The 27509-nt window shown below is 34.7% G+C and overlaps 1 protein-coding gene across 1 annotated transcript; it reads left to right on the plus strand.

Moving 5' to 3' along the window:
* On the plus strand, window positions 1-27509 carry LOC129491644 (phospholipid scramblase 1-like). Its single transcript, XM_055296162.2, has 9 exons — window positions 1-97; window positions 4867-5021; window positions 7722-7794; window positions 8985-9021; window positions 9538-9640; window positions 10973-11015; window positions 17400-17620; window positions 23044-23205; window positions 27367-27509. The coding sequence occupies exons 1-9, from the start codon at window positions 1-3 to the stop codon at window positions 27394-27396; spliced, it is 921 nt and encodes a 306-aa protein (XP_055152137.2). The 3' UTR covers window positions 27397-27509.

Below are 27509 nucleotides of genomic sequence, written 5' to 3' on the forward strand. Positions count from 1 at the left end.
ATGCTTATCATCTTACGGTCACAAATGTCTGCTGTGCCTCCAGGGGCTATGCCTTCATTGCAGGCAGAAGAGAAGAGAAAGGCAAAGGCTGTCTTCTGTAAGTTTAATCAACGTTAATCAGAAGACAAAAGTTCTTTTCTATGTTATCTATGTTAATCAGAAAGACAAGCCTTGGAGGCTCATTCAAAAACTTCTGCTTTCATCTCATTGATCAAAATTTGTCACTTCATTCCCAGACAAAGTTACAAGATTACTAAGATTACTAAGGCTGGTTTAGACCAATCATAATTTATCCCTGGCCCTGGGATGAATCACGATTGGTTTAAACCCACCCATAAATACTCTGACAGAGGGAAAGATCTCAGCAGCCACCTGAATGAACTTAAGGTTCCATTGGTTTGGGGAAGGAGGGGTGGATATAGGGAGAACAGCAAAGGAGATCTATCATAATGCCCTTGAATTATGAATCCAGGAATTTAGAAACAAGCTAACAAGATTTCCCTTTTCTTGGTTTAGCTATGTAAAAGTAGTTCTGTATATGTGTGTGTGTGTGTGTGTGTGTATCAGTGGTTGTTAAGCATTGTATTTAATTAGCATGCAGCTCAAAAAGTAGTTTGGCAAAATTTATATATTATGTGATCACAGCATTAAAATTTATTCTTGAAGTTTCAGTCTTCACACTTTAATCTTTATGTGGCACAGTGATCTGTTTACAACTTTTAAAAAAGATTGAGAGGGGCTTAAAGTAACATTACTGATCTAGCACATTGGCCTAATAGATTGTTGGGAGAAGATAATGATATAAGATAAGGTATGTTATAATATAAAAATTTCTGAATAAAGAGCCTAATGCTAGCCATTTTAAGGAAAGCAGAAGGAGTAAATATACTCTTCTGCGGTGGTGATGGCATCATTTAAAAACTCTCACAAGTTATTTACCTACCTCGACATTGGAGGATCATGTTATCCAAGTGATTCGTAGTCTTGCCTCTGGAATAATGGCAGATCAACCAGTATAAAACCCTACATAATATGCTAGTCTGAGTTAACTGTTTATACTTCGCTTTCCTGTTGAGTTGCCTATGGCAAATAAGATAATGCATGTCAGTTCTGCTCTTGGCTAGACTTTGTAGAGTAGTAGGTACAATGCATGTTTTCTTGACATGGTTATAAAGTATTTTTGGTCACATTTATAAGCACGGCTTCAAAATCGGACACACTTAGGTTTTATCCAGAAGCTGCCCTTTACTGTCAATGTGGCTTAAAATAAGTTATTTAATAATTCAGCCTGGTTTCTTCCTTTATAAAATGAAACTTTATCAGGTTGTGTGAGGATTAAGTAAGAAAAGTATGTAAAGTATGTAAATCACATGGCACATATTAAGAACTTAATTAAATGGAGGTGGTTTTTGTTTCTGTTTTCCTGTGTTTGCTTTAAAGAAAATTTTTCTGAAATGATTGCATTAGTGATAACTGCCCCTTTAATAATAATAAATACAATAGATGTTTAAAAATAATAACAGAATAATAACTGTTATTTCCAAGGGCAAACATACAATAACTAATTCTTATACTTCTTTTCAATACTATCTGTATATGTTTGGAGAACATGATTTTACTTTTTTTTGTCCTTTTGTCTTCAACAGCAAAACCATTCAGTCCCTCATTACTTGCCTATGAAAAATGACGTAACTATTAAAGGAATCTCTTGTTTGACTTTGAGATGATTATAAAACAAGGCATTTGAAGGCAATTCTATAACTAAAAGATAAAATCATTATCATTATCTCTCAACCTTTAATATTGACTAGGAATAAAGCAATATATAAGATCATGCGATTATGGTTATAATACTACAAAGAATCAACTAAAATGGTGGATATGGTACCACTCACATGACGCATGATAGGTTTGATCCTTTATAAGAACAAAACCACATTTAGTTTTAAATCCAAGCAACCAGAAAGCTCAAACATACATTTTTGTATACTACACAATGAGAATTAGTATTCAAAGCCTAGACCTATGAGTTCCTAAAGTACCATCTGAATAACAAGAGTAAAATTAAATCTAATTTAAATTTAGGATCCAATGCATTTTATAATATTCTGGTTCTTGGTATATGGTTAATGCACATATGGTTTGTGCATCATGATACAGCAAGCTGACAAGTATATTTAATTGTTCTTGTAATAGCTTCATTTCTTAATTATATTGGCTAAGTAGGAATTTACAAACCATCCTCTACACATCATCAGATGACTCAACATTTGGCCATTGGCTTTACACAACTGTCTCATCCCTGCATTGTACCAAAGAAGGAATCTCATTGGACTTTCCATATGTCACTTAAAGCTTCTTCTGCCTCAACAAAGAATGGAAAATATCACAACATCAGCCACTAGATGGCACACTAATAGCAGTGATATTCTAGCATCAGGCTGACAACATTTTTGCAATCTATGGAAAGCTAGAACAATAGATTATATGGGTATACATTCTATTACTGAGTGAATATCAGCATAAAAAACTTTACTGTAAATGTGTATTTCTATATAGCAAGTTTTTTTTCCATTGACTTCCGTTATAAAATCAAAGGTGTGTTTCTTTGGGTAATGAAAGATGATGTGGGAGTTGAAGAAGGTTATCACATAGGGAAAGCAACAAGTCTCTTCTATTAACATATTTAAAGGAAAATCCTATTTCAACATTTTAATAAAGGTCTTGAAATGTCAAGAGTTGAATGTTGTGTAGTTAAGATTAATTTCATGTTTTGCACAACATCATGCAAGTCTAGAGAAATAAATGACATTTTAACTGCACCAAATACCTGGGCTGAAAAATCACCCAGAGGTAATTCCTTTGAGTTTCTCTGAAATGAATCCTAACCCTCACAGAATGCTGATGGGTTTTAGAAATAAATAGTCTGGGCCAAAAGGAAGGAGGAGAACCAGACACAGCAGAGACAGCAATTAAAGGAGAACAGCAAAGGAACAAACACAGCAGCAGATTCTGCAAGCCCATAGAAGCAATTGAAGGAAGGAGAAAGTACATTGATTGAAAAGGGTACTTGGAAGGGAAAAGAGAATGCTGTGAAAAGAGTCCTTAGTGATGCAATGATTCATTTTTAAAGTTATGAATTTCCACATAAGGAAGATATGCCTGAATAAAAACCAGATTCATTTCGTAATGAAACAAAAATTACTTTGAGGCTACAGTGCCTGTTTTAAACATCATTATTTATCAAATGACTCTTCTTCAAGGTCGGATTCACAGCTGTCTCTCAAATAGAAAACACTGATAATGATAGAGTCATGAGTCTCCTGTTATCTGGCTGTCTTTCCTTACCTAACTGTTCTCATCTGCCACGAAGCTCCAATTCATATTCTAGCCAGGCAAGCCTACCCACTGCTCTCTGTCTTTGCTTCATCTCCTATACCCTTGTGCTTTGCTGTGGTAAAGATAGCTAATGTCCTTTCCATAGTGTAGGGTTGTTGCTGAGAAGCTCTGCCCAGCCAGGGCCCTCGTTTTCCAGTCCTACCCTCCCTTGCATCCAGGGGACTATGTGACTAGTTCTTGCCAGTGGAATATGAGCTGAGATGATGTGTACCATGTCTTGGCCAAGTGGTTATGAAGTGGTGGCACATACCCCGTGCTTTCTCTTTTCCCATCTGCCCACTGGATGTTGACACACAGGATGATCATGGAAGCCACATGTGGAAGGTGATGGAGACGTCCAGCCTACGGCTCTGCGTGAAGCTATGAAGCAGTCTTCCTTCATCCACACAGCCGACCCTCCACTCCTGCCACCAAGCAGGAGCATCTGTTTTGGATTTTATGTGAGTGAGAAATAAGCTTCTATTGTGATACATTATTATTATTTTACTGTAAATAGCCTTACTTTAATTTATTTGCAAAAGCTATTTTCCTACTTGGAATGCCTTTTTAATTATAGGAGAGACACAGACATTTCATTGAGTGCTATTATGAGGTAGGGACATCATAATGGTAACATCTTCATAGTGATTTATACATGGTATCATTTTCTTATCCTTCAATCCCAAGAGCTAATTATTATTATCTTAGTGGTACAGACTTGATGTATTCTGGTGGGTAATTCTGCTTTAGTGTAGCTAGTTTCTGAATTTGAACATTTTACATTAGAAGGTCCAGCTGAAGACTTAATTCACTATCAGGAATGGGGTTGAGTGTGCCAAAAATTGATAGGGAAAATAAGGGAGATAGCCGTATGGCATTCAAAAATATTTAAGTCTGACAGTAACATAGACACACGCTTTGGGTTACATAAGGAGATCATAGAGAAAGATTAAACTGATAGACGGGGTAGGCTCCAGATCAAGAGTAATATTGAATGTCAAGCTTAGAAATTTGAACTTTAGTGCATAAGCTGGGTGTGTGCATGCATGCGTGCACGTGTGTGCGTGTGTGTGTGATTAAATCTTTTGTGCAGTTAAGTGACACGAACCATTGCTTTAAGATCTGTTTGACAATATTATATATAACCAATTTACGAATTAACTTCCAGAAAATGTTTTCCATTATTATTATTAGGTTGGTGCAAAGGTAATTGTGGTTTTTGCCATTAGAAGTAATGTACCAAACTAATATTATATTATTGTTGTGATGGAACTGTCTTATGTGCTGTAGGAGTTTTAGCAGCATCTTTGGTCTCTACCAACTGGATGACAGTAGCAACTCCCAATCTTCTCAAATCATGACAACTCAAAATATCTCCAGGCATTGCCAAGCATCCCACAGAGAACAAAATCACCCCTGGTTGAGATCCACTGTTCTAGAGAGACAAACAGTTAACAGAGTGAGACTCGTCTTTGTTTTTATTTGAAGACACACCACTGCCTGATCGTCTTAAATCAGGACAAGAGAAGCCCCTGTCCTTAGATGCTATCCTCACTTCCCTGACTCCCATTTCTGCCCCCTCCTTTTGTCAGAAGACCCAGGTGCAGGTGGCTATACTTCTCTCCATAATGCAAGGAGTCTTGGTACATTGGTCTTGTATCTTGCAACCTTCCTAAACTCACATAGTAGCTATACCGTAGTTCCCCCTTATTCTTCACTTTTTATGGTTTCAGTTACCTAAGGTCATCTGTGGTTCAAAAATGGAAAATTACAGAAATAAACAGTTTATGAGTTTTGAAGTGTGCGCTGTTCTGAGTAGTGTGATAAAATCTCTTGCCATCCCACTCCATTCTGCTCAGAAGTTGAATCATTCCTTTGTCCAAATGTATTCGCTCCTTGCTTATTAGTCACTTAGTAACCATCTCATTTACCAGATCAACTGTTGTGGTATTTCAGTAGTATCACAGTTCAAGTAACCCTTATTTTACTTAATTGTTCTATTTTAACATTAGCTGTTGTTAATCTCTTACTGTGCCTAATTTATAAATTAAATTTTATCTTAGGTATGTATACACTGGAAAAAGGTAGTGTATATATAGTATATATAATTCAGTACCTTCTGAGGTTTCAGACATCCATTGGAGGTCTTAAAAGGTACCCCCCTGAAGATTTAAAAAAAAAAAAGAAAAGAAAAACAACTGTCATGGCATTTTTGTTTCTTCTATAAAATTTTCTCCAAGGACAGTCATGTCTGTAAAAATAATTTAAATTATTTCTTCATAAACTGAGCTAAATACTACCTCAAGCTACATAAGCTAAATACTACCTCAGCTGCCTCCAACAAATTTTGTATGCTGTCCTTTCATTCTCATTCAGTTCAAAATACCTTCTAATTTTCTTTTTGATTTCTTGTTTATAACATGGGGTATTTAGAAGTGTGTTATTTAACTTTCAGATATTTGAAGATTTTCCAGATATGTTTCTGTTGCTTATTTTAGAAATTTAATTCTGTTGTAAACAGATAACATATATCATACAATTCGAATAATTTAAAATCTATTGAGACTTGTTGTATGGCCCAGAATATATCTTGGTAAATGTTCTGTACGCACTTGAAAAAAACGTCTATTCTGTTGATGATAGGTGCAGTATTATACAAATGTCAATTAGATAAAATTGGTTTGTAGTGTTGTTCGAATCTTTAGCTGTAATTGTGGATTTCTCTATTCTTGATTTTTTTTTTCAAGTATTTTGGAACTCTATTGTTAGTGTGTAATTGTTTAGGATTGTATTCTCTTAAACTAACCATTTAATTATTATGAAATGACCCTCTTTATCTCGAGTAATAATCTGTGCTCTGAAATCTACTTTGATATTAATATAGCCACGCCAGCTATCTTTTGACTATGTTAACATGGTGTATCTTTTCCCATCTTTTTACTGTTAAGCTACTTGTGTCTCTATATTTAAAGTGTGTTTCTTTTAGGCAGCATATACTTGTATTTTTCTGTTTTAATCCAATCTGTCAATCTCTGCCTTTCATTTTCAATTTTTTATTTTTTTTCAAATTTTATTTTAGATTTGGGAGTACATGTGCAGGTTTATTACATGGGTGTATTCCGTGATGCTGACATTTGGGGTATTATTAATCCCATCGCTCAGTACAAAGCATACCACCAGATAGTTTTTCAAACCTGCCACCCTCTGCCTTTTATTAGTTCGCAGTGTCTATTGTTGCCATCTTTATGTCCAAGAGTATCAAATGTTCAGCTCTCACTTGCACCTGAGAACATGGGTATTTGGTTTTCTGTTATTGCATTAATTTGCTTAAGATAATGGCCTGCAGCTGTATTTATGTTGTTGCAAAGGACATGATTTCATTATTTTTTGTGGCTGCATAGTATTCCATGATGTGTATGTACCACATTTTCTATATGCAAGCCACTGTCGATGAGCACCTAAGTCGATTTCATGTCTTTGCTATTGTAAATAGTGCTGTGATGAACATAAAAGTGCATGTGTCTTTGTGGCAGAATAATTTGTTTTCTTTTGGGTATATATCCAGTAATAGGATTGCTGGGTCAGGGTAATTCTACTTTAAGTTTGAGAAATCTCCAAACTACTTTCCACAGTGGCTGAACTAGTTTACAGTCCCCCAACAATGTATAAGCCCTCTCTTTTCTCCCCAGCCTTGCCGGCATCTGTTGCCTTTTGACTTCTGACTGGTGTGAGATGGTATCTCGTGGTTTTGATTTGCATTTCTCTGATGATTAGTGAGGTGGAGCATTGTTTTCATATGTTTTTGGTCACTTGCATGTTTTCATTTCAGAAGTATCTGTTCGTGTCTTTTTTTTGCCATTTTTTTAGTGGAATTATTTGTTTCTAGCTTGCTTAATTGTTTAAGTTCCATATAGATTCTAGATGTTAGACTTTTGTGGGATGCATAGTTTGTGAATACTTTCTCCCATTCTGTAGGCTGTCTGTTACCTCTATTGATAGTTTCCTTTGCTGTGCAGAAGCTTTTTAGTTTAATTAGGCCCCACTTGTAAATTTTTGTTTTTGTTGCAATTGCTTTTGAGGACTTAGTCATAAATTCTTTCCCAAGGCCGATGTCCAGAATAGTGTTTTCTAGATTTTCCCCTAGGATTCTTATAGATTGGAATCTTACATTTAAATCTTTAATCTATCTTGCGTTAATTTTTGTATATGGTGAAAGATAGGGGTTCAGTTTCATTCTTCAGCATATGGCTCACCAGTTATCCCAGCACAATTTATCAACTAGGGAGTCCTTTCCTCATTGCTTGTTTTTGTCAACTTTAATAGAATTCTATATTCTATTCCAGTGGTCTATTTGTCTGTTCTTATACCAGTGCCAGAATATTGTGGTTACTGTGGCCTTCTATAGTTTGAAGCTGGGTAATGTGGTGCCTCTGGCTTTGTTCTTTTAGTTTAGGCTTTGGGATCTTTTTTGGTTTCATATGAATTTTAGGATAATCTTTTCTAGTTTTGTGAAAAATGACATTGATAGCTTGATAGGAATAATGTTGAATCTGTAGATTGCTTTGGGGGGGTATGACCATTTTAACAGAATTGATTCTTCCTATCCATGAACATGGGATGTTTTTCCATTTGTTTGTGTCATCTATGATCTCTTTCAGTAGTGCTTGGTCATTCTCTTTGTAGAGATTTTTACCTCCTTGGTTTGATGTATTTCTAGGTAATAAAATGACACAAATATTTTGTTTTTCTTTTGTATTTCAGTTTTTTGCAGCTATTGTAAATGTGATTTCATTCTTCATTTGGCTCTCAGCTGAAACATTATTGGTGTATAGAAATGCTACTGATTTTTATACACGATTTTGTATCCTGAAACTTTACAGAAGTCCCTTATCAGTTCCAGGAGCCTTTTGGCCGAGTCTTTAGGATTTTCTAGGTATAGAATCATATCATCAGCAAAAAGAGATAGTTTGATTTATTTTCCTATTTGGATGCCCCCTTTTTTTTGTCTTTCCTGATTGCTCTGGCAAGGCCTTCTACTACTGTGTTAAATAGGAGTGGTAAGAGTAGACATCCTTGCCTTTTTCCAGTTCTCAAGGGAATGCTTCCAGCTTTTGCCCACTCAGTATGTAGTCTGTGGGTTTGTCATAGATGGCTTTTATTATTTTGAGGCATGTTCCTTCAATGCCTAGTCTTGAGGGTTTTTTAATATGAAGGTATGTTGGATTTTATCAAAAGCTTTTCCCATGTCTATTGAGATGATTATATCTTTTTCAAAAAATTCTGGTTATGTGGTGAATCACATTGATTTGCATATATCAAACCAACCTAGCCTCCCAGGAATGAAGCCTACTTGATCATTGTGATTAACTTTTTGATGTGCTGTTGAATTTGGTTTGCTAGTATTTTGTTGAGGATTTTTGTGTTTATGTTTATCAGGAATATTGGTTTGTAGTTTTCTTTTTTCATTGTTTCTTTACCAGGTGTTGGTATCAGGGTGATGCTGGCTTCATTGAGTGAGTTAAGGAGGAGTCCCTTCTCCTTGATTTATTTGAACAGTTATAGTAGTATTGGTACCAGCTCTTCTTTGTATGTCTGGTAAAATGCAGCTGTGAATTCATCTGGTCTGAAGGTTTTTATTGGTTGGTAGGTTTCTTTTTTTTAAATAACTGATTCAAGTTTAGGACTTAATACTGGTCTGTTCAGGGTTTCAATTTCTTTCTAAATCAATTTTTGGAGATTATGTGTTTCTAGGAATTTATCCCAGAAACATAAATTTTCTTTTTTTTTCATGCTTATTGAATCTTTATTTTGGCCTATTTGGCATGAAAAATACAATAGTGAATAAACAATAGTTTCTAGGCTAATGGAACATTCTTTAAGAAATATATAACAACCAAAAAATTAAGATGAATGAATGTTATAAAAAAGAAAGTATATGCGACCCTTTTTGGTATTTGATAAGAGACAGACTTCATATGTAAAACCACATATATTAAAAACAATTTACAAAATAAACGATGAATCATGTTTACACCATTAAATGTAGAAAAGCTAAAACTGTAGTTGTATATTCCTGTCTCTAACCAGGCTAATATGTTTTGATAATGTTAGATGTTTAACATAAAAGGCTAAATATTTTCAATTTGTCATACTCTAAAGCACTTACATAATCCAGATTATGGCTATTTATGACCTACGACCCTGGTTGTCTACACCAGAGACAATAACCAGCTGTCCACCTGGATTGGAGTATTTGCATCAGGTATGGAAATGTGTTTCTCAACTTACTTGATCCATAATAACATGAATTTAGGTCGTTCCAGAATATAATTTGTTATAAAATATTTTGACTGTGTATTAAAATACTGTAACTTTAAGATTTTTATATTTTATTTACATTTAAATTTTTATTTTTGATTGAGATAGTAAACTTACGCTTTACATATTATAATATTGTTACTTACAAATTTATTTCCTAGGAATCTCATTTAAAAATAAATGTCTACTTTTGGCCAGGCGCAGTGGCTCATGCCTGTAATCCTAGCACTTCGGGAGGCTGAGGTGGGCGGATCATGAGGTCAGGAGATAGAGACCATCCTGGCTAACACAGTGAAACTCCGTCTCTACTAAAAATATAAAAAATTAGCCGGGCGTGGTAGTGGGTGCCTGTAGTCCCAGCTACTCGGGAGGCTGAGGCAGGAGAATGGTGTGAACCCGGGAGACGGACGTTGCAGTGAGCCAAGATCAGGCCATTGCACTCCAACCTGGGTGACAGAGCTAGACTCTGTCTCAAAACATAAAATAAAATAAATAAAAATAAATAAATAAATGCCTACTTTTAAAATAGGAAATCGTATTTTGAGAATGTAACTTATATTAACCTCGAGAATCCTCACTTCATCTATTGCTTGTGCATTACAAGCCTGGTATGAAAATGTAAAATATAAACACTAATTTTGGGAAAATGTCTCTTATTCTGTACTAGATTGAATACAATTGAAGTTTATGATGTCAATTCTGATTTAATTTCCTGTGATATTGTCTCTTGAATAATTAACTTTGACAATTTAGTTGTCTGTAATCATTGGCCACATTTTATTTTGTAATACTTTAAAAATAAAATAGTATATATGTAACTTCTTGAAAAGGTTGTTTACATTTTCAGTGATTAATTATAATCTTGTCATAAATTATGATATAAACATAACAAAACCTTTTGGCATTTGGATAAAAACTATATTAAAATATTCAAATGATTTAGTACAGATATTATCTGAATTTCAAAAATATGTATCATGTATTTTAAACTTTTTGTTAACCAAATTATTGAGTATGTTGACAATAGAGACAAGACAAAACACCTTATAGACTGTAATAATAATTTTTCATTTGCCTGTTTCCATGGTGAAGTAAAATAAAATTTAATTTTAGACTACTATGATATATAAGACAAGTGACAGGAAAAATCAAAGATGTTGACAATGGATCAATTACTTTAAATATCCGAAATGTAAATATTAAGTTATGTGTCAATATGTGCTTTAAATGTAGTTTGAGTACTTCATACCCACCTTCTTTATTTTTACTCCAATAGATAAATCAGTTAACAGTGTGTCAACATCTTGATCCTCTGGGAGGTATGTACCAAACACACTGATATATTAATTCTTTAAGATACAACTTGTTTTGTTGTAGTTAGATCAACCTCCATAAATTAAAGTGTTTGTTAAGTCTGAGGAAATCTAAACCTTGCAAACGTGAAGAGAATGTATAGAAGGTCCTTAGATAATGAGAAGGTAAATGTAGCAATAGTCTTCTCATGGGAAAGGAAAAAAATACTGGCTGCAGGATCATTCCTGAAAATTCTGGTCTGCCCTTTTAGTATGCTAAACATGGGTATAACTCTTGAAATGGTTTTCCCACCCGATTTCCTCAAATACAGGTATTTCAGAGAAGCAATAATTCCAGATTCTTCAGAAATTTTAATAGAAGCAGAATGCAGGTAAGTTTCTGGATAGTCCAACCGTGCTCCCAAGTCTGAAAAATTACACTGTCCTTTAGAATGTAACTGTTTACCTTTATCTCAACTTAGTTATGAGTATTTCTTTTATGTGGATGAAACTAAAATGCATGGAAATGAGTGTCTAGTTACAAAAAAATAGTACTATCATTGCCTTTCTTATGCGTTAGCGATTCTAAAACTAAAATGAGCATTTATGATTTATTTAACTCATGAAAGCTTTTCCATTTCGGCATATTATAAAAGAATGATTTCTTTGGTTTTTTTCTTGCTGAATTATACTAAATTGCTTTATTTTATGCAAGATCATTTACTACAGAAACACCATATGTAATTACAATAAACAAGGCACATGCTAGCCATTTTGAGAGAATCAAGGAAGAGTCAGATCCAGGCTTGCACTGAAGAGCTTCCTCTGAAGTGTGAGGAATATATTTGCTGTGGTTTCAATGTGTTCACCAAAGTTCATGTGCTGGAAGCTTAATCATCAATGCAGTATGTTGACAGGTTGGACCTTTAAGAGGTGATTAGGTCATGAGGGCTCTGCCCTTATGTATGAATTAATGCCTTTATCTCAGGAGTGGGTTAGTTATTGTGGGAGTGGATTCCTATAAAAGGATGCATCTGATCTCCTTCCTCCCCCTCTCTCTTACACATTCTTACCATGTGATGCCTTCCGCTACCATATGATGGAGCAGGAAGGCTCTCACCAGGTGCCAGCCCCACCTTCTTGGACTTCACCACCTCCAGAACTTTAGAAATAAATCTCTGTTCCTTATATATTATGCAGTCTGTGGTATTATTTTATTGAAATACCAAACAGACTAAGACAGAAAATTGATACCTGAAAATGTGGAAGCAGCTTTGGAACTGGGTCATGGGTAGAGGCTGGAAGAGTTTGGAGAAGCAAGCTAGAAAAAGGCTAGATTGCCATCAATGGAAAATTAAGGGTGATTCTGGTGAGGACCCAGAAGAGAACAGCTATAAGGAAGTCTGAGACCTCTTAGAAATTACTTAAGTGACTGTGATCAGAGCATTGGTAGAAAGACACACAGTAAAGGCAATTCTGATGAGTTGTAGATATAAATGAAAAACAAGGTGTTGAAAACTGGGGTGAAGGCCATTCTTATTACACAATTGCAGAGAACTTGGCAGAGCTGTGTCCATGCCCTTGAGCTTTAGGGAAGGCAGAATTTAAGCATAATGAATGAGGATATCTAGCAGAAGAAATTTCTATGCAAAATATTGAAGGAGCTGCATGATTAGTTTTAACCACTTATAGTAAGATGCAAGAGGATAGAAATGACTTAAAATGGAATTTATAATTAAAAGAGAAACAGAATGGAAAAATGTGGAGATTTCATAGAGTAGCCATATAAAGAGTAAAAAGGTATGTTTAGGAGAGCAAACCAAAAGTGTAGCCAAGCAGTGGTTTACCAAGGAGATTAGTAAAAATACAAGGGAGCCAGGTACTATTCATCAAGACAATGGGAGAATGGCATTGAAGGCATTTCAGAGAGCTCTGAGGCTTCCCCTCCCATCCCAGGCCCAGAGTTCCAGGAGCACCAAATGTTTTTGGAAGATGGATCCAAACAACACTCCACAAGCTCACTGCTCAGGGCTGTCTTGGTTCTGTTAAATATAATGAACTCCATGTTTCTCTTCAAAGAATCAGTCTGTTAGTATGTTCAGCTCTCTTTTTCTTTGTTCTCCATTTTAAAGTTTAACTTCCTGGTTCTCTTCAGCCCTTTGCCTCTAATTTCAGTAAACAACTTTCCTGCCAGTTCTAATCAGTAGTTCTCATCTGTTCCACTGGTCATCTGCTCTGACCTGCATCATCCTGAGTCACCTGTTCTGTAACCGTCCTTCCCGCCAAACTACTTACCCCACCACTCTGGCTCGTACCCTTGCTCTCTTTAAAATTGCCAATCAGAATTAGCTTAGACTGTGCGGTCCAACCCTAGCCAATAGGGGAACGACACAGCAGTAGGGGCTGTCTGCATCAGGAATTAGAACCCCTTCCCCTCCCTTGCTCAGGTGTGCTCTTGCCATTGCTCTATCCACAAGTCACACCCTTCTATAGAAGTAAAATTGCCTTGCTGAGAAAATTAAATTTATATTCGAGTGCTATTTCGTTTGTGGCACCAAAAATTTATTTATAACAGTTCTCTAGTCCCCATACCTCACTGAAGTACTCCTTGGCCACCTTGGCCATGGCTCAAGCAGGCCCAAGTGCAACTCATGTTGCAACTCCAGAGGGCACAAGTGGTAAGCATTGGTGACATCCAAATGGTGCTTAGTCTTCAGATGCGCAGAGCAAATGAGCTGTGGGGCCATGGAAGCTTCCATGTAGATTTCAAAGGATGTCATAGACAACCTGTGGGCCCAGGGAGAGACTTGTCACAGGAGCAAAGTCAATACAGAAAGCCTGCACTAGGGCAATGCCCAGTAGAGTGGTCAAAGTGGGCAGCTCTGGAGACCACAGAACTGTAAGGTCACTAGCAAGCAACTCCAGCCTGAGAAAGGTGCAGGCATGAGACTGCAACTCATGATAGCTACTGGGTGGACTGAAACCAGTAAAGCCACAGGGATAGGGTTGCCTGAGGCCTTAAGGGTCAAACATCTCCACCCTGAGTATGTCCAGGATGCCAGACATAGAATCAAAGGAGACCATTCTCCTGCTTTAAGACTTAATGTTATTTTTCCTATTGGACTTTGGACTTACTTGGGACCAGTTAACCCCTTTTTTTCTTGCCTATTTCTTCCTTTTGAAAGGGAAATGTTTGTCCTATGTCTATTCCACCACTGTATTTTGGAAGTAGATAACTTAATTTCATAGGCTAGTAGCTGGAAAGGAATTTGCCTTGGGACAAATCGTGCCTGGAGTCTCACCAATGTCTGATTCAGATGAGACTCTAGACGTTGACCTTTTAAGTTGATGCTTGAGTGAGTTAAGACTTTGAGGCTATTGGGGTGGAATTAATGTATTTTGCATGTGAGAAGAATGTAATTTGGGGCCAGAGGTGGAATGCTGTGGTTTGAATGCATCCCCTAAACTTCATGTGCTGAAAACTTAATTCTCAATGCAATAGTGTTGTGATGTGGGACCTTTAAGAAGTGATTAGGTCTTGAGGGCTCTTCCTACATGCATAGATTGTTGCCATTATGGCAGGAGTGTGCTTGTTATTGAAGGAGTGGATTCCTAATAAAAGGATGAGTTTGGACCCCTTCCTTCCTTCTCTTATATGTTCACTCACCATATGATGCCTTCCATCATATTATGATTGTTATAAATAAAGTTTTGGTGCTGCAAAAGAAATAGCACTCGAATATAAAATTTTCTTTTTAATTCTCAGCAAGGCAAGGTACTTCTATATAAGGGTGTGCCCTTACAGATGGAGCAATGGTGAGCACACACTTGGACAAGGGAGGGAAAGGGGTTCTTATCCCTGACGCATGTGGTCCCTACTGCTGTATCATTCTTCTATTGGCTAGGGTTAGAACTCACAGGCTAAACTAATTCCGATTGACTAATTTAAAGAGAGTGACGGGGTGAGTGGTTTGGTGGGAAAAATGGTTATGAAATGAGTCGGTGGAGTAGGTAATCGGAATGAGTCAAGGTGGAGAATGAGTTAGGTTGGAGCAGGTAATAGGAAAAGGTTGCTTTACGAGGAAGTTAAGTTTAAAAGTAGAAGGCAAAGAATTGAACATACTGACATATTAATTCTTTGAAGAGAAATTTAGAATTCATATTTAACATGATGTAGTAAGAAGGCCCTTACCAGATGCCAGCTCCTCAGTCTTGGACTTCCAAACCTCTAGAATGGTGAGAAATAAATCGAGTTTTTAAATAAATTATTCAATGTGTGATATTCTGCTATAGTGACACAAAATAAACAAAGACAATACTTAAATAAAATATATAGTATAGAGTCATAAAATTAATGAGACAGGCAAAAACTAATTGTGGAAATTCAAAGGAGAGAAATAGCCACAGTAACTCATAATTTAATAAGTCACAAAAATAGCAAAAATATTGGGAATCTAAACATCCTTGAATAGGGAACAATTTCTCCAAACCAGTGAATCTCCAGGTGTGGTCCCTGGAACAGCAGCATCAACATCACCTAGGAACATGATAGAAATGCAAGTTCTCAAGCTCCATTACAGACCCATTGTTGATTCCGAAAATCCACAGGTTGGGGTCAATAATTTGCTTTATAAAGCCCTCCAGGCGACCTTGATGCAGGCTTAAATTTGAGAACTACCACTCTAAGTGAAGACACTTTCATGTAATTTAACACCATCAGGTATTTAGAAGAATTAGCTCTACAGATATGCCGGGAATATTTTCAGAGTATATCACTAAGTATAAACAACAATTACAAAGTAGAGCATACAATTAGGAGTGTGCATGTATGTGTGTGTGTTTACCATATGTGAAGTTTTTTATATGCTTTGTATATCTCTGAAAGGATGCATATGAAATTGGAAAAGGATGGGGATAGGGTAGGTCGGGAAGAAGAAATTATTTTTAATTTTATACTCCCATTTGCTTTTTTAAAGTTTGTGCCATGCATATGTAATTGCTACTTAAAAATTGGTTTTTAAAGCAATTAGAAAATATTATTTTAATAAGTTATGAATCATGATTTAGTCTTCCATATCAAATGAAAATGTGTACCTTTTATATATGTTGGCACAGGATAGAAACATAATTATGTTTAATGCCTGCAGAATCATTAAAAATGAAGAAATTCTATACTCAACCTGTTTCAGAGTTTAGCATTAAAACAGAATGTTTAGGCTGGGCACAGTGGCTTATGCCTGTAATCCCAGCACTTTGGGAGGCAGAGGTGGGCAGATCATTAGGTCAGGAGTTCAAGACCAGCCTGGCCAATATGGTGCAACCGCGTCTCTACTAAAAATACCAAAAAATTAGCTGGGTATGGTGGCACGCGCCTGTAGTCTTAGCTATTCGGGAGGCTGAGGCAGGAGAATCACTTGAACCTGGGAGGTGGAGGTTGTAGTGAGCCGAGACTGCACCACTGCACTCCAGCCTGGGCAACAGAGCAAGACTCCATCTCAAAAAAAAAAAAAATCAGAATGTTTAATGTATGTTAGACTAACATGTATTCATTAAGTGTATACTCATTTCAGAAATAACAGTGAGAGAAAAAAATCATCCATGCACAACTACTGATACATTTCCTCTGAAGAGGTTTTTAAAATTATTATTTTGTTAGTTTTTTAAAAATCACTTTTAATTATTGTCCACACGATTTTTCATATTTAGTCACTTAATGTTATTTTTTCTTTATCATAAAAACTCAGCATTTTAAAGAGCTACATAGTAATCCTTAATAGGGGATAATAAGTATTGCCTCTTATTGGACACTATGTTTCCACTTTATTTTTTCTCTTCTAAATAGTGCAGTAGTGAACATTTGATGCCTAAAACTTTCTTTTTTAAGTTTTAGGATTGTTTTGTTTGTATAATAACAGAAGTAAAATTATTAAAACAAAAGATAATAATATTCTTATTTGCTTGCAAAAGGGGTAAATTTAATTATTATCTTATATAAATAGTATATGAGAGTATTTCCTACTTCTCTCAATTTAGTGTAAGTACAATTTTTTTATTTCTACTATTCAGAATGGAGTTCTAATGAAATCTTTTTAAAATTCTATAATAAGGAAAAGATGAAGAATAAAATTTAACATAACTTAAACATAATAGTAATGGGTCAACTTCTTTGAAGTTCAAAAAGGATACCAAAAAGCTATGCATAGAATTTTAGCAGTAAATGGAGCCAGAGAGTACCTAGCCTATCTCTTGTTTTTCTTCATAAGAAGACTAAGATACCAGTTAAAGTTAGTTAACTAAATTCAAGCAGTTTATTATCCAATATAATTTCCTATTTGAAGGTAATTTGATACCTGTTTACATACATCTTACATCAGTATTACTAACAAATTAATGAATTATTTTATTCTCTAGTCCTCAGAAAATTTGAAACTAGTAAAACGTATGAAATCTTGAACAATCAAGGACAAAGAATTTATTTTGCAGAAGAGAGAAATAATTGCTTCCTTCGACACTTTTGTGGATTTTCAAGGCCTTTTACTATGACAATTTATGATAATGTAGGTAGAGATGTACTTGCTCTGCATAAGGCTCTGAAATGTAGCTGTTGCTGGAGTAGATGCTGCCTACAAAAGGTAAGTAAATATTTATACCATCATATCAAAAAAGCCTCAATGCCGGACAGTATGATAAAGTCTAAACGTTGGGATTGGCTGCAAAGAATTGTCTGGAATGGAAAACATCAGAGAGATAATTGTATTTTTGTACCACATACCTATAGGGTGCGAACCATCCACAACGTTGCAAATTTTTTCTAGGCAATGAAGGTCATAAAATCTTTAGATGTTTTCTATCTAAGCATCCATCCAAGGCTTTTTGCCTATTGTAAAGTGGCAAAGACTCTATCTCATGCTTCCTATAGAAACTCTATATTTATATTTAAATCTACTTCCATTTTGAGTTAATTTTTGTATTCATGTGAGGAAAGTGTTGAGATCCATTTTTTCCCACTTTAATATTTAGTTGTTTAAACACCATGATTTGTAAAAGACTATTATTTTTCTACTGGATTGATTTGGCAACATTTCTGAAAATGAATTGCCAATGTATATGTTTACATATTTCTAGAGTCTACTCTCTTCCATTATTCTACCTATGTATATACATACAAATATATACACACACGGAGCTAGAATCATCAGGACAACATAATATTGGCATAATACCAGCTGTAGAGTAAGTCTTAATATCAGGTAGTACAAGCCTTCTTATTTTGTTTTGGTTTTGTCAAAGCTTTTTTGGCTTTCTTACTTCCTTCACATTTTTATATAAATTTTACAAAAAAAAAACCTATCATATTAAAAAATTCTGCTGAGATATTGAGGGTATTTAATCAATGGATTAATTTGAAAAGAACGGATATCTTATTAATATTGAATCTTCTGCTCAATGACTATGGCATATTTCTCCTTCTATTTAGATCTTCTTTAATAACTCCCAGTTATAGTCATTTTCAGTACTTAGGTCTTACAAATATTATATTACAAATAAATTTAATTATTTTATATTTCTAGATACAATTATAAATAATATTTTTGATTTAAACTTTACATTTTTGTTGCTTGTATATAGTATATTGTATATAGAAAATTATTGCTCTATTTATACTTACACTTTACTCTGACCTTGCCAAAAATTACTTCTAAATTCTAGTAGCTTTTATGTAGATTCCCTAAAGTTTCCTACAATTATAGATACGAAAATACAGATTTTACTTCTTCTTTTGTCATCTGTATGCTTTTTATTGTATGTATAAATTTATGAATGTGTGTATTTATTTATTGTCTGGATTCTGGAAATCTCAGAAACAGTTTGTTCTTGTCATGTGTTTCACTACATCTACTTATATTCTGAGGCTTGAGGCTTTGTTTTTCCATCTAATTTTGCCTAAAGAATTTGACAGTGGTTTTGTTTTGTTTTGCTAGTATACTTGCTCTGTCCTTTTCCATGAGAGTTTTTGGTGAGATGTAGAAACCATACCACCATTACCATCATATTGACTTAGCAGTCTTCCTTTACCTTTTAATGGGTAATACTACTGTGTGGTAAGAAAAAGGAAAGGAAAGGAAGGAAAGAAGGAAGGAAGGAAGGAGGAAAGAAAGAGAAAGAAGAAAGCAAGCAAGCAAGCAAGCAAGAAAGAAAAAGAGAGACAGAGAAAGGGAGAGAGGAAGGAAGGAAGGAAGGAAGGAAAGAAGGGAGGAAGGGAGGGAGGGAGGGAGGGAGGAAAGGAAGGAAAAGGAAGGAAAGGAAGACCAGAATTCTCTACTTTTCAGAAAAGAAAAGGACAGAAGATAATGGAAGTATATTCAGGAGAAACAATTTCTCTCAAATGCTTGCTTCCTAAGCCTCCTACATCCCCTTTTAGATACAACTACTAAGTTTCTTATGTATTATTCCACAGTTATTTTGTGAATATTTGTATATTACATAAATATAGCATGTTTATGCTATGTGTGTATATCTGTGTGTGTTTTAACATAATTAGTAGCATATTCTTCTACTTTTTAAACACATAACAGTATAATTTGAGGATTACGTCTGTGTTTAGAACTTCTTTGTTCCTTTAAAGGGCAGCAATAATAACCCATTATATGGATATGCCATAATTTATTCAACAAGTCTCTGTTGAGTCTGATGAACTGAGCTTTAAATAAAAATTGGGACAAAATTTATATTTGCCATGGCAAAGAGTTATGGAAGTGCTTGGCATATTGAGTAATAAGCAGTTTTGGATGAGATTAGAGTTTATGTTGTATTTCTTGGGCATGGCAATTTAAAAAGTAATTCTCATACATGCCTAAAAAGGAAATTATTATTATCCCTCTTTTGAAAATGGAAAGTAAATTTCAGAGACTTTAGTGATTTTTTTCACATTTCAAGCAGTTAGTAAGCAGTGAAGTCAGGTCTTAGCTCAGGGGGCTCTAACATCTAAATCCTGGTCTTCTCGCTTCTATGTTTATTCTCAAATATGAAGCATCCCTTAAATACAGAAAGTTCTGTCAAAATATACAAAAAGCTCATTTAAGAGGTAGTATGGAACTAAATAAAGTGTTACTAACAAGTCTAACATATCCAGTTGGATCAATATTATATTTTCAATCTTTTGTAGCTAAAAGTTGAAGCTCCTCCTGGTGAAACAATTGGATATGTTTATCAATACTTTCACCCATTCTTGCCAAAGTTCAAAATAAAAAATGAGAATAAGGAGGAGGTAATGAAAATTAGAGGCCCATGGTTGGTCTTCAGCTGTCTCAGGGATCTAAATTTTAATGTAATTAATAATGTTTTAATGTCATATTAAAATTAGTTAATTATTAGATTTTTATCATACATATAATTAATGAATATAATTAAAGAAAAATAAAAGAATATTATGAAAATATTGTAACTATTTGCTTTTTTAAAAAAAATTGGATTACTAATTCACAGTGTCCTTATTTAAAAGCTCTGCAAGTTTATGTAGCTTATAAGGCAAGTTTTAAAGGTATTAAAAGTTTGTTATTTAATATCTCAAAGAATATTGACAGAGAAAATTAAACTTTATTTAAATGGACAATGACCTAATCTGGTGTAATTATAGATAATGTGTTATATTAATGTTCATTGACACGGTTTCTGCTTTTTATAAAACTTTGAAACTCAACACAATTTTTAAAAATTTTTGTGTGCTTACTAATTTACTTCTCAGATTGTAGCCAACATCCAGATAATAATTTGGGAAATTAGCTACTAAACATACTTCATATAGTTTATAAAATTAAAAAACTTGTTATATTTATCTAAACCTGAAGATTCTTAAGCAACAGAGAATATTGTATTGGTTTAACATCATAGTAGATGTGCAAAAAGCCATACTTCCCTAACTTTCATCTAAAACATGTTTGTTTGTTTGAATATCTAAAATATCCAGTAAGAAATGTGGATACAGCCTAACTAAAATACTACCGGATTTTCCTTCCTTTCTTAGAATTATGTCAATTCATTTTAGTGATTCTGATTCTTACTGGCATCTGCATATACTGATTAAGTAAAATATACTTAATACATTACAAATTAATTGTCAATAATATGGTTGGTTTGAAAAGTAACAATATGACTACATAGGACTCTATTTTAAGTTAAAAGCCAAAGTAACAGAGTAGACTGTGCATAAAACTCTGGAATCCAAAGCCATTTTTACTGACACCAAATAATAAAATGCTTGTTGTGCATTTTTTTATATTTCAGGGTATAATACAGCAAATCCTACTCATTGTAATATCTTCAAAACTTTGTCAAAGTTATATAATACACTTCCTATTTTTTCTGTTTGAAGTGAAACAATTTTAAAGCTGGCACTCTTGGGTAAGCTCCAAGTAAGAGGAGCAAGAAACCGAAATCATGATTCTGTAAGAAAGTTATCTTTTCCATGAATGTGGACAATCCTTTTAATACTTTTGGCTATGAGTAAGAGGAAAGAGATAAAGTAGTAGCTAGTTACAGGGCCAGAACTAGAGTGAGGCAATTAAGGTGTTGATCTCAGGTACAAAATTTAAGGGAGCAACACAAATCTCAGTATTAAAGGTAAGTGATACCTGAATGCGTTGCATTGTTTTTTAAAAAAATTTAAATTAATGCAAAAATTTTTATTATGAAATATGCCAAAAAATTAAGAAAGGAACTGACCATGTACTTGTATTACTGATATCTCTGCAATACCCAAATCCTGTTTCTGGCTGGATGAAGGCACAGGGTGGAAGGGGAGGTATTTTTCTGAAAAATATGTCGTTATCCCTTTGATTGTAAAAGAACAGAGCGGAATGAGAGAAAGTATGGAGATACAACAGAGGCTGAATACTTAATGAACCCGGTTTCTTATTTGGTATGGGACTAAGACGCATGTAGAGAATTAGCTTCATATAGAGATGGCGCATTCATCATAACAGAAAGGAGGCAGGAAATGTTGGTATGAATATGTTCGGTTTGTAGGGCTAGTGTCTGAGTGTGAATTCCTGTTCCATAGCTTTTATTTTTTCTGTAACAGAAGGGATAAGATATTTTGTTGAGAATGAGGGGGAATGGTGGGTTCAGAGTTCTGAAAAGAGTGAAGAACTTTGGGCATATTTAAAACACTTTGATATCTCTCATTTCCCAGATTCCTTAGCACTACTTACAAGGCTGTGTATGAGCAGCCCTGTTAACATCTCTGGTCTCACTAATTTTCTGCTATTAGCCCCCTCCCTCACTTCACTCCAGCTATGCTCCTTCGTAACTCGGGGCCTTTTCACATGTTAACTTTCTCTGGAATTCTGTCTGTCTTCCTATTTCTCTTGTCACTAATTCCTTCTGGTCCTCTAAGTCTCAGCTTAAACGATGCTGTCCCCAAGCAGCTTACTCTAAAACCATGCCCTTACCATCTGTGTAGTCTGCTTATTAGCTCCCAGTTGTACTAGATGATAGCACCCTACCCTTCCCTTACGGCCTTCATTACAAGGCAGGTAATATGATTCATCTTAGGTTTGTTGTTTTATATTTACATGAGTATCTCTTATTCTGAAGGAATTCGTATGAGTTGGTATGAGAAATGATGCTCTAGGCGGTTTAGATAAGTAACAGAGAAAAAAAAAATGAGGAAAAAGTAAAGGGAACCAGAAAATAAAAGCACTTATGAAAGAGTTGGGAAGCTGTGTAATGAGCTGAGAGGCTAGTGGTTTTCATTTTATAATGAAATTCATTCTTATATTAAATTAAAGCAAATTATATGAATTGAGTATATATGTCTATATACATAGACATAGAAATAGATATAATCCGTTGTATACAATTTGAAAATCTACTTTTAGATAGGAATTGCCTATAAATTTTACCAGACTATTATGTGTCCATGTTGCATATTTTGTAAATTGTTGGGTATAATCAGTATGATTATAACTTATCAAGGTCATAATTAATAAATTTGGTATATGAATAACTTTTTATCTCATAGATTTTTCTAAGATTATATATTTTTCCATTTTAGTTATTGACTCTGGATGAGGAAATGGTTATTGGAAAGATTTCAAAACAGTACTCTGGATTTGTAAGGGGAATATTAACCAATGGTGAGAAATTTGGGATCCAGTTTCCATTTGATCTTGATGTTAAAATTAAAGCATTGATGCTTGGAGCAACTTTCCTCATTGTGAGTCTATTTTTACTCTATTTAGCTGAAAATTATATTTTCTGAGATTACCATTGCACTTTTACTAATATTTCCCCTTGAATCATCTGAATCAACTGCAAACTGTGCCTTTCTGGCCATCCTCAGTCCCCAAATGATATCATAGATTCAGTATTCACATTGCAAAGGAAGCAAAAATTAGAGTGTCCTAGAAACATGATGATTCAGGTTTAAATCCTTTGCCTTCATGAAAAATCAGACTGTCACTGAAAACAGTAAAAATATGGTTCATTCAGTGTGACTTATAGTTATCTCTTACAATGTAAAATTTATTAATATATGCTTGTTACACTTTATTTAAATGGTAATATATTGTTAATTTGGAAACTATAGATACTATTTGATTTAGCTCTATCTCTTGAGCAATACGAAGACCTTAAAAACATTTTAATTCTAATCTCTTTCTCACAACTTATATACTTTTGTTGACTAGTGTTTTAGTTTTGCTTCTTTTTAAATTCACAGATTAAATATTTGCTATTATTTTTCTTAAAAAATCACAGATATGTTTAGCATTTTATTTGCTCTTAAATTTTATTGAACTTTAGATGATCCCTCTAAGGTTATGTTCCTTTTTCCTAATCCTCACTTAATGTCATTTTATTAGTTCATTTTCACACTGCTATAAAGAAATACCCGAAACTGGGTAATTTATAGAGGAAAGAGGTTTAATTGACTCACAGTTACACATAGCTAGGGAGGCTTCAAGAAACTTACAATTATGGTGGAAGGTGAAGGGGAAGCAGGCACCTTTTCCACAAGGCGACAAGCACGGGACATGCCAGATGCATATAAAATCATCAGATCTCCTGAGAACTCACTGGCTATCACAAGAACAGCCTGGGGGCAACCGCCCCCATGATCCAATCACTTCCCTCCCTCCCCACTTGGGGATTACAGGACCCTGCCTCAACACATAGGGATTATAATTCAAGTTAAGATTTGGGTGGAGACACAGAGCCAAACCATGTCAGTCATCAATACGTTCTTGGAAACTGCAATTTAAGCACAATGATATAGAATAAAATTATTTTTGTCATCAACATTATAACAAAACAACATTTAACAAAATGACATTATTTGTAAACCTTCTGTAATTAGCAGTTGATAGATAGAAATTGTTAAATTGGGCCGGGCACGGTGGCTGACGCCTTTAATCCCAGCACTTTAGGAGGGCGAGGTGGGCAGGTCACCTGAGGTCAGGAGTTCTAGACCAGCCTGACCAACATGGAGAAACCCCGTCCCTACTAAAAATACAAAATTAGCTGAGCAGGTGGCACATGCCTGTAATCCGAGCTACTCGGGAGGCTGAGGCAGGAGAATCGCTTGAACCCAGGAGGCAGAGGTTGCGGTGAGCCGATATTGCACCATTGCACTCCAGCCTGGACAACAAGAGCGAAACTCAGTCTCAAAAAAAAAAGAAAAGAAATTGTTAAATTGGATTTTTAAAGTATCTGCAGTCTCTTTTAAAAAGACAAACCTAAATTAACGACCAAAAAATTGAAAGAAAGAGAATATGGATAAATACTAACCACAAGAAAGCTAGGAAAGCTAAATTAATACCAGGAAAACATAAAAAGACATTAAGACTCCAAAAAATAGAAACAGAAACAAAATGGGTAACTATGATGATAAAGCTTCTATTCAAACAAGATGTAATAATTCTAGACTTGTATGCATGTAATATTAACTTCAAAATATAGAGACAAGTGTTAAAAAGTTAGAATGACAAACCCATCATCAAAATGGGGAATTGACTCACATCTCAGAGACAGAACATTAGTAAAGTTATTTGAAATTTGAACAACAAAATGAATAAGCTTGATTTAATGGTCTTATTTAGAACATTTTTTTTTTTTGAGACGGAGTCTCTGTCGCCAGGCTGGAGTGCAGTGGCACAATCTCAGCTCACTGCAACCTCTGCCTCCCGGGTTCAAGCGATTCTCCTGCCTCAGCCTCCCGAGTAGCTGGGACTACAAGTGCATGCCACCACGCCCAGCTAATTTTTGTAGTTTTAGTAGAGAAGAGGTTTCACCATATTGGCCAGGATGGTCTCAATCTCTTGACCTCGTGATCTGCCCGTCTCCACCTCCCAAAGTACTGGGATAACAGGCGTGAGCCACTGTGCCCGGCTGAACTTTTTACCAATTAGACAACACACATTTTTCTCAAATAAATATTGTTTACAAAAATTGATATAACAGTGGGCCAAGAAGCAAGTCTCAACAAATTACAGAGAATCACTATCATTTAGACCTTAGCATATGAGCAAACGAGACTCAATTAGAAGTTAATACATATTTTTAAATGTTTTATACATATAGAAATGTAGGCTAGGCATGGTGGCTCACGCCTGTAATCTCAGCACTTTGGGAGGCCGAGGCGTGTGGATCACGAGGCCATGAGATCAAGACCATCCTGACTAACACGGTGAAACCCTGTCTCTGCTGAAAATACAAAAAATTAGCCGGGCGCGGTGGCGGGCGCCTGTAGTCCCAGCTACTCGGAGAGGCTGAGGCAGGAGAATGGCGTGAACCCGGGAGGCGGAGCTTGCAGTGAGCTGAGATTGCGCCACTGCACATCAGCCTGGGCGACAGAGTGAGACTCTGTCTCAAAAAAAAAAAAAAAAAAGGAATGTAAATAACCCAATTATTTTTTAAAAAGTCATAACAAAAAATTTAAAATACTTTAAAATAGGTAATAAAATATTACATGTCAAAACTCTTGGTATGCAACTAAAGATATTAAAATATATAGCTATAAATAATTATTGAAGAAAAGAGAAAAATTAATAAACTAAATTAATTAGCTAAAGCTATAAAGTTAGGAAAAAAAAAGAATAAACCCAAAGAAGCATAATGAAGAAGATATTGAACCATTAGGCAAACAAAAATAAACAGTACCCATACTCAGACTCCAGACAAAATAGGTCTTTCGAAGCAAGAAAATCATAAAGTAACAGACTACTAAATGTAAATAGTTTAAATTTCTGTACCCCATAAAACCTCATAATATTAAATATTTAAAAGCAAATAATAAATTAAGGAAAATATAGGAAATCAGGAAAATAATAAATTAAGGAAATACACAACAAATATGACCAAGGAATAATGTTCTTACGTTAATAAAAATGATATTTAAATAAGAAAAATATCAAGCACTTAATGAAAATGTACAAATATTATGAAAAATAATTCAAATAACTATCAAAGAGGGAATAAAAGCCACTAAACTTAAGAAAGCATTTCCAAAAACACAAAAGAGAAGCAAAAAATGAAGGACAAAATACCATTTTTTGTTTATCATATATTAAAGTTTTTATTTCTAATGATGTATGCTGAATGCTGATGAAGATTTAAGGAATCAAGTGCTCATGAGCTATAGGTACAACTTTTAGAGGAATAAATTAAAAACATTTGTCAAAAATTTAATGTTTATATTCTTTCAGATGCAGACAAATAATTGTGTACAATCTTCATAGTAACTAGCAGTGTAGACTCTATGTAGCAAACTTCACTCAAACAGCAAAAATTAAAACAACATAAAATGTGTATGAGGCTTACTAACTGCATTATGAGACATCTCTAGAATAGAGTAATAAACAGATATTAAAACAAACTAAAAAACTAAATACTTTTAAGGACCTTTAATGACACAAATACTCAGAATATTTTATGCAGTGAAAAAAGCCAGGGTATAAGCATATTATAACAGCAATTATGTATGTCTTGGAGGAATTTGTACCAAAACACTTACGGTAGATTTTGGGATTTATTGAAAATATAAATTTTTTCCTTCTCTTTTCCTCCAGTTTTCTAAAATGAGTAGATGAATGAAAAAACATACATAAGTAAAATGAGGTAGAATTAGTTGCTGATCTCTAAGGGCCTTTAGAGATGCACAAATCTATTATTTTTATGTATTTAAGGGCAAACAGTCATTCTTATACCCTTGGAAGTTGGTTCCTCATGGGTCTGCTCCTCAGACTTCTGCTTTTTAATATGTTTTGTGATCATGTTACTATAATACAGGGACCTTAAAAAGCATTCTCAGGTCTAATGCCTGTAGTTGTTTCTACTATTAAACCAATCTAATTGTATTTATTTTTCATTTTAATTCTAGGACTACATGTATTTTGAACTGTGGCCATAAGAATTACCCTGAAAGAATATGTCAGATATTACTGGCATTTATTTTTGCCAGCCCTCAACAAAACTAAGCAACTTTCACTGAAAATATCTAAATAAAGTTTTATTTTACTAAAA

The sequence above is a fragment of the Symphalangus syndactylus genome, chromosome 10 (genome assembly GCF_028878055.3).
Source record: "Symphalangus syndactylus isolate Jambi chromosome 10, NHGRI_mSymSyn1-v2.1_pri, whole genome shotgun sequence".
In the NCBI taxonomy this organism is placed as follows: domain Eukaryota; kingdom Metazoa; phylum Chordata; class Mammalia; order Primates; family Hylobatidae; genus Symphalangus; species Symphalangus syndactylus.

Coding starts and splice junctions, on each gene's coding strand:
- LOC129491644 (XM_055296162.2), top strand. CDS start 1: ATGCTTATCATCTTACGGTCACAAATGTCTGCTGTGCCTCCAGGGGCT. Junction 98..4,866: donor AAAGGCAAAGGCTGTCTTCT/GTAAGTTTAATC, acceptor TTTTATTTGAAG/ACACACCACTGCCTGATCGT. Junction 23,206..27,366: donor TTGGAGCAACTTTCCTCATT/GTGAGTCTATTT, acceptor TTTTAATTCTAG/GACTACATGTATTTTGAACT.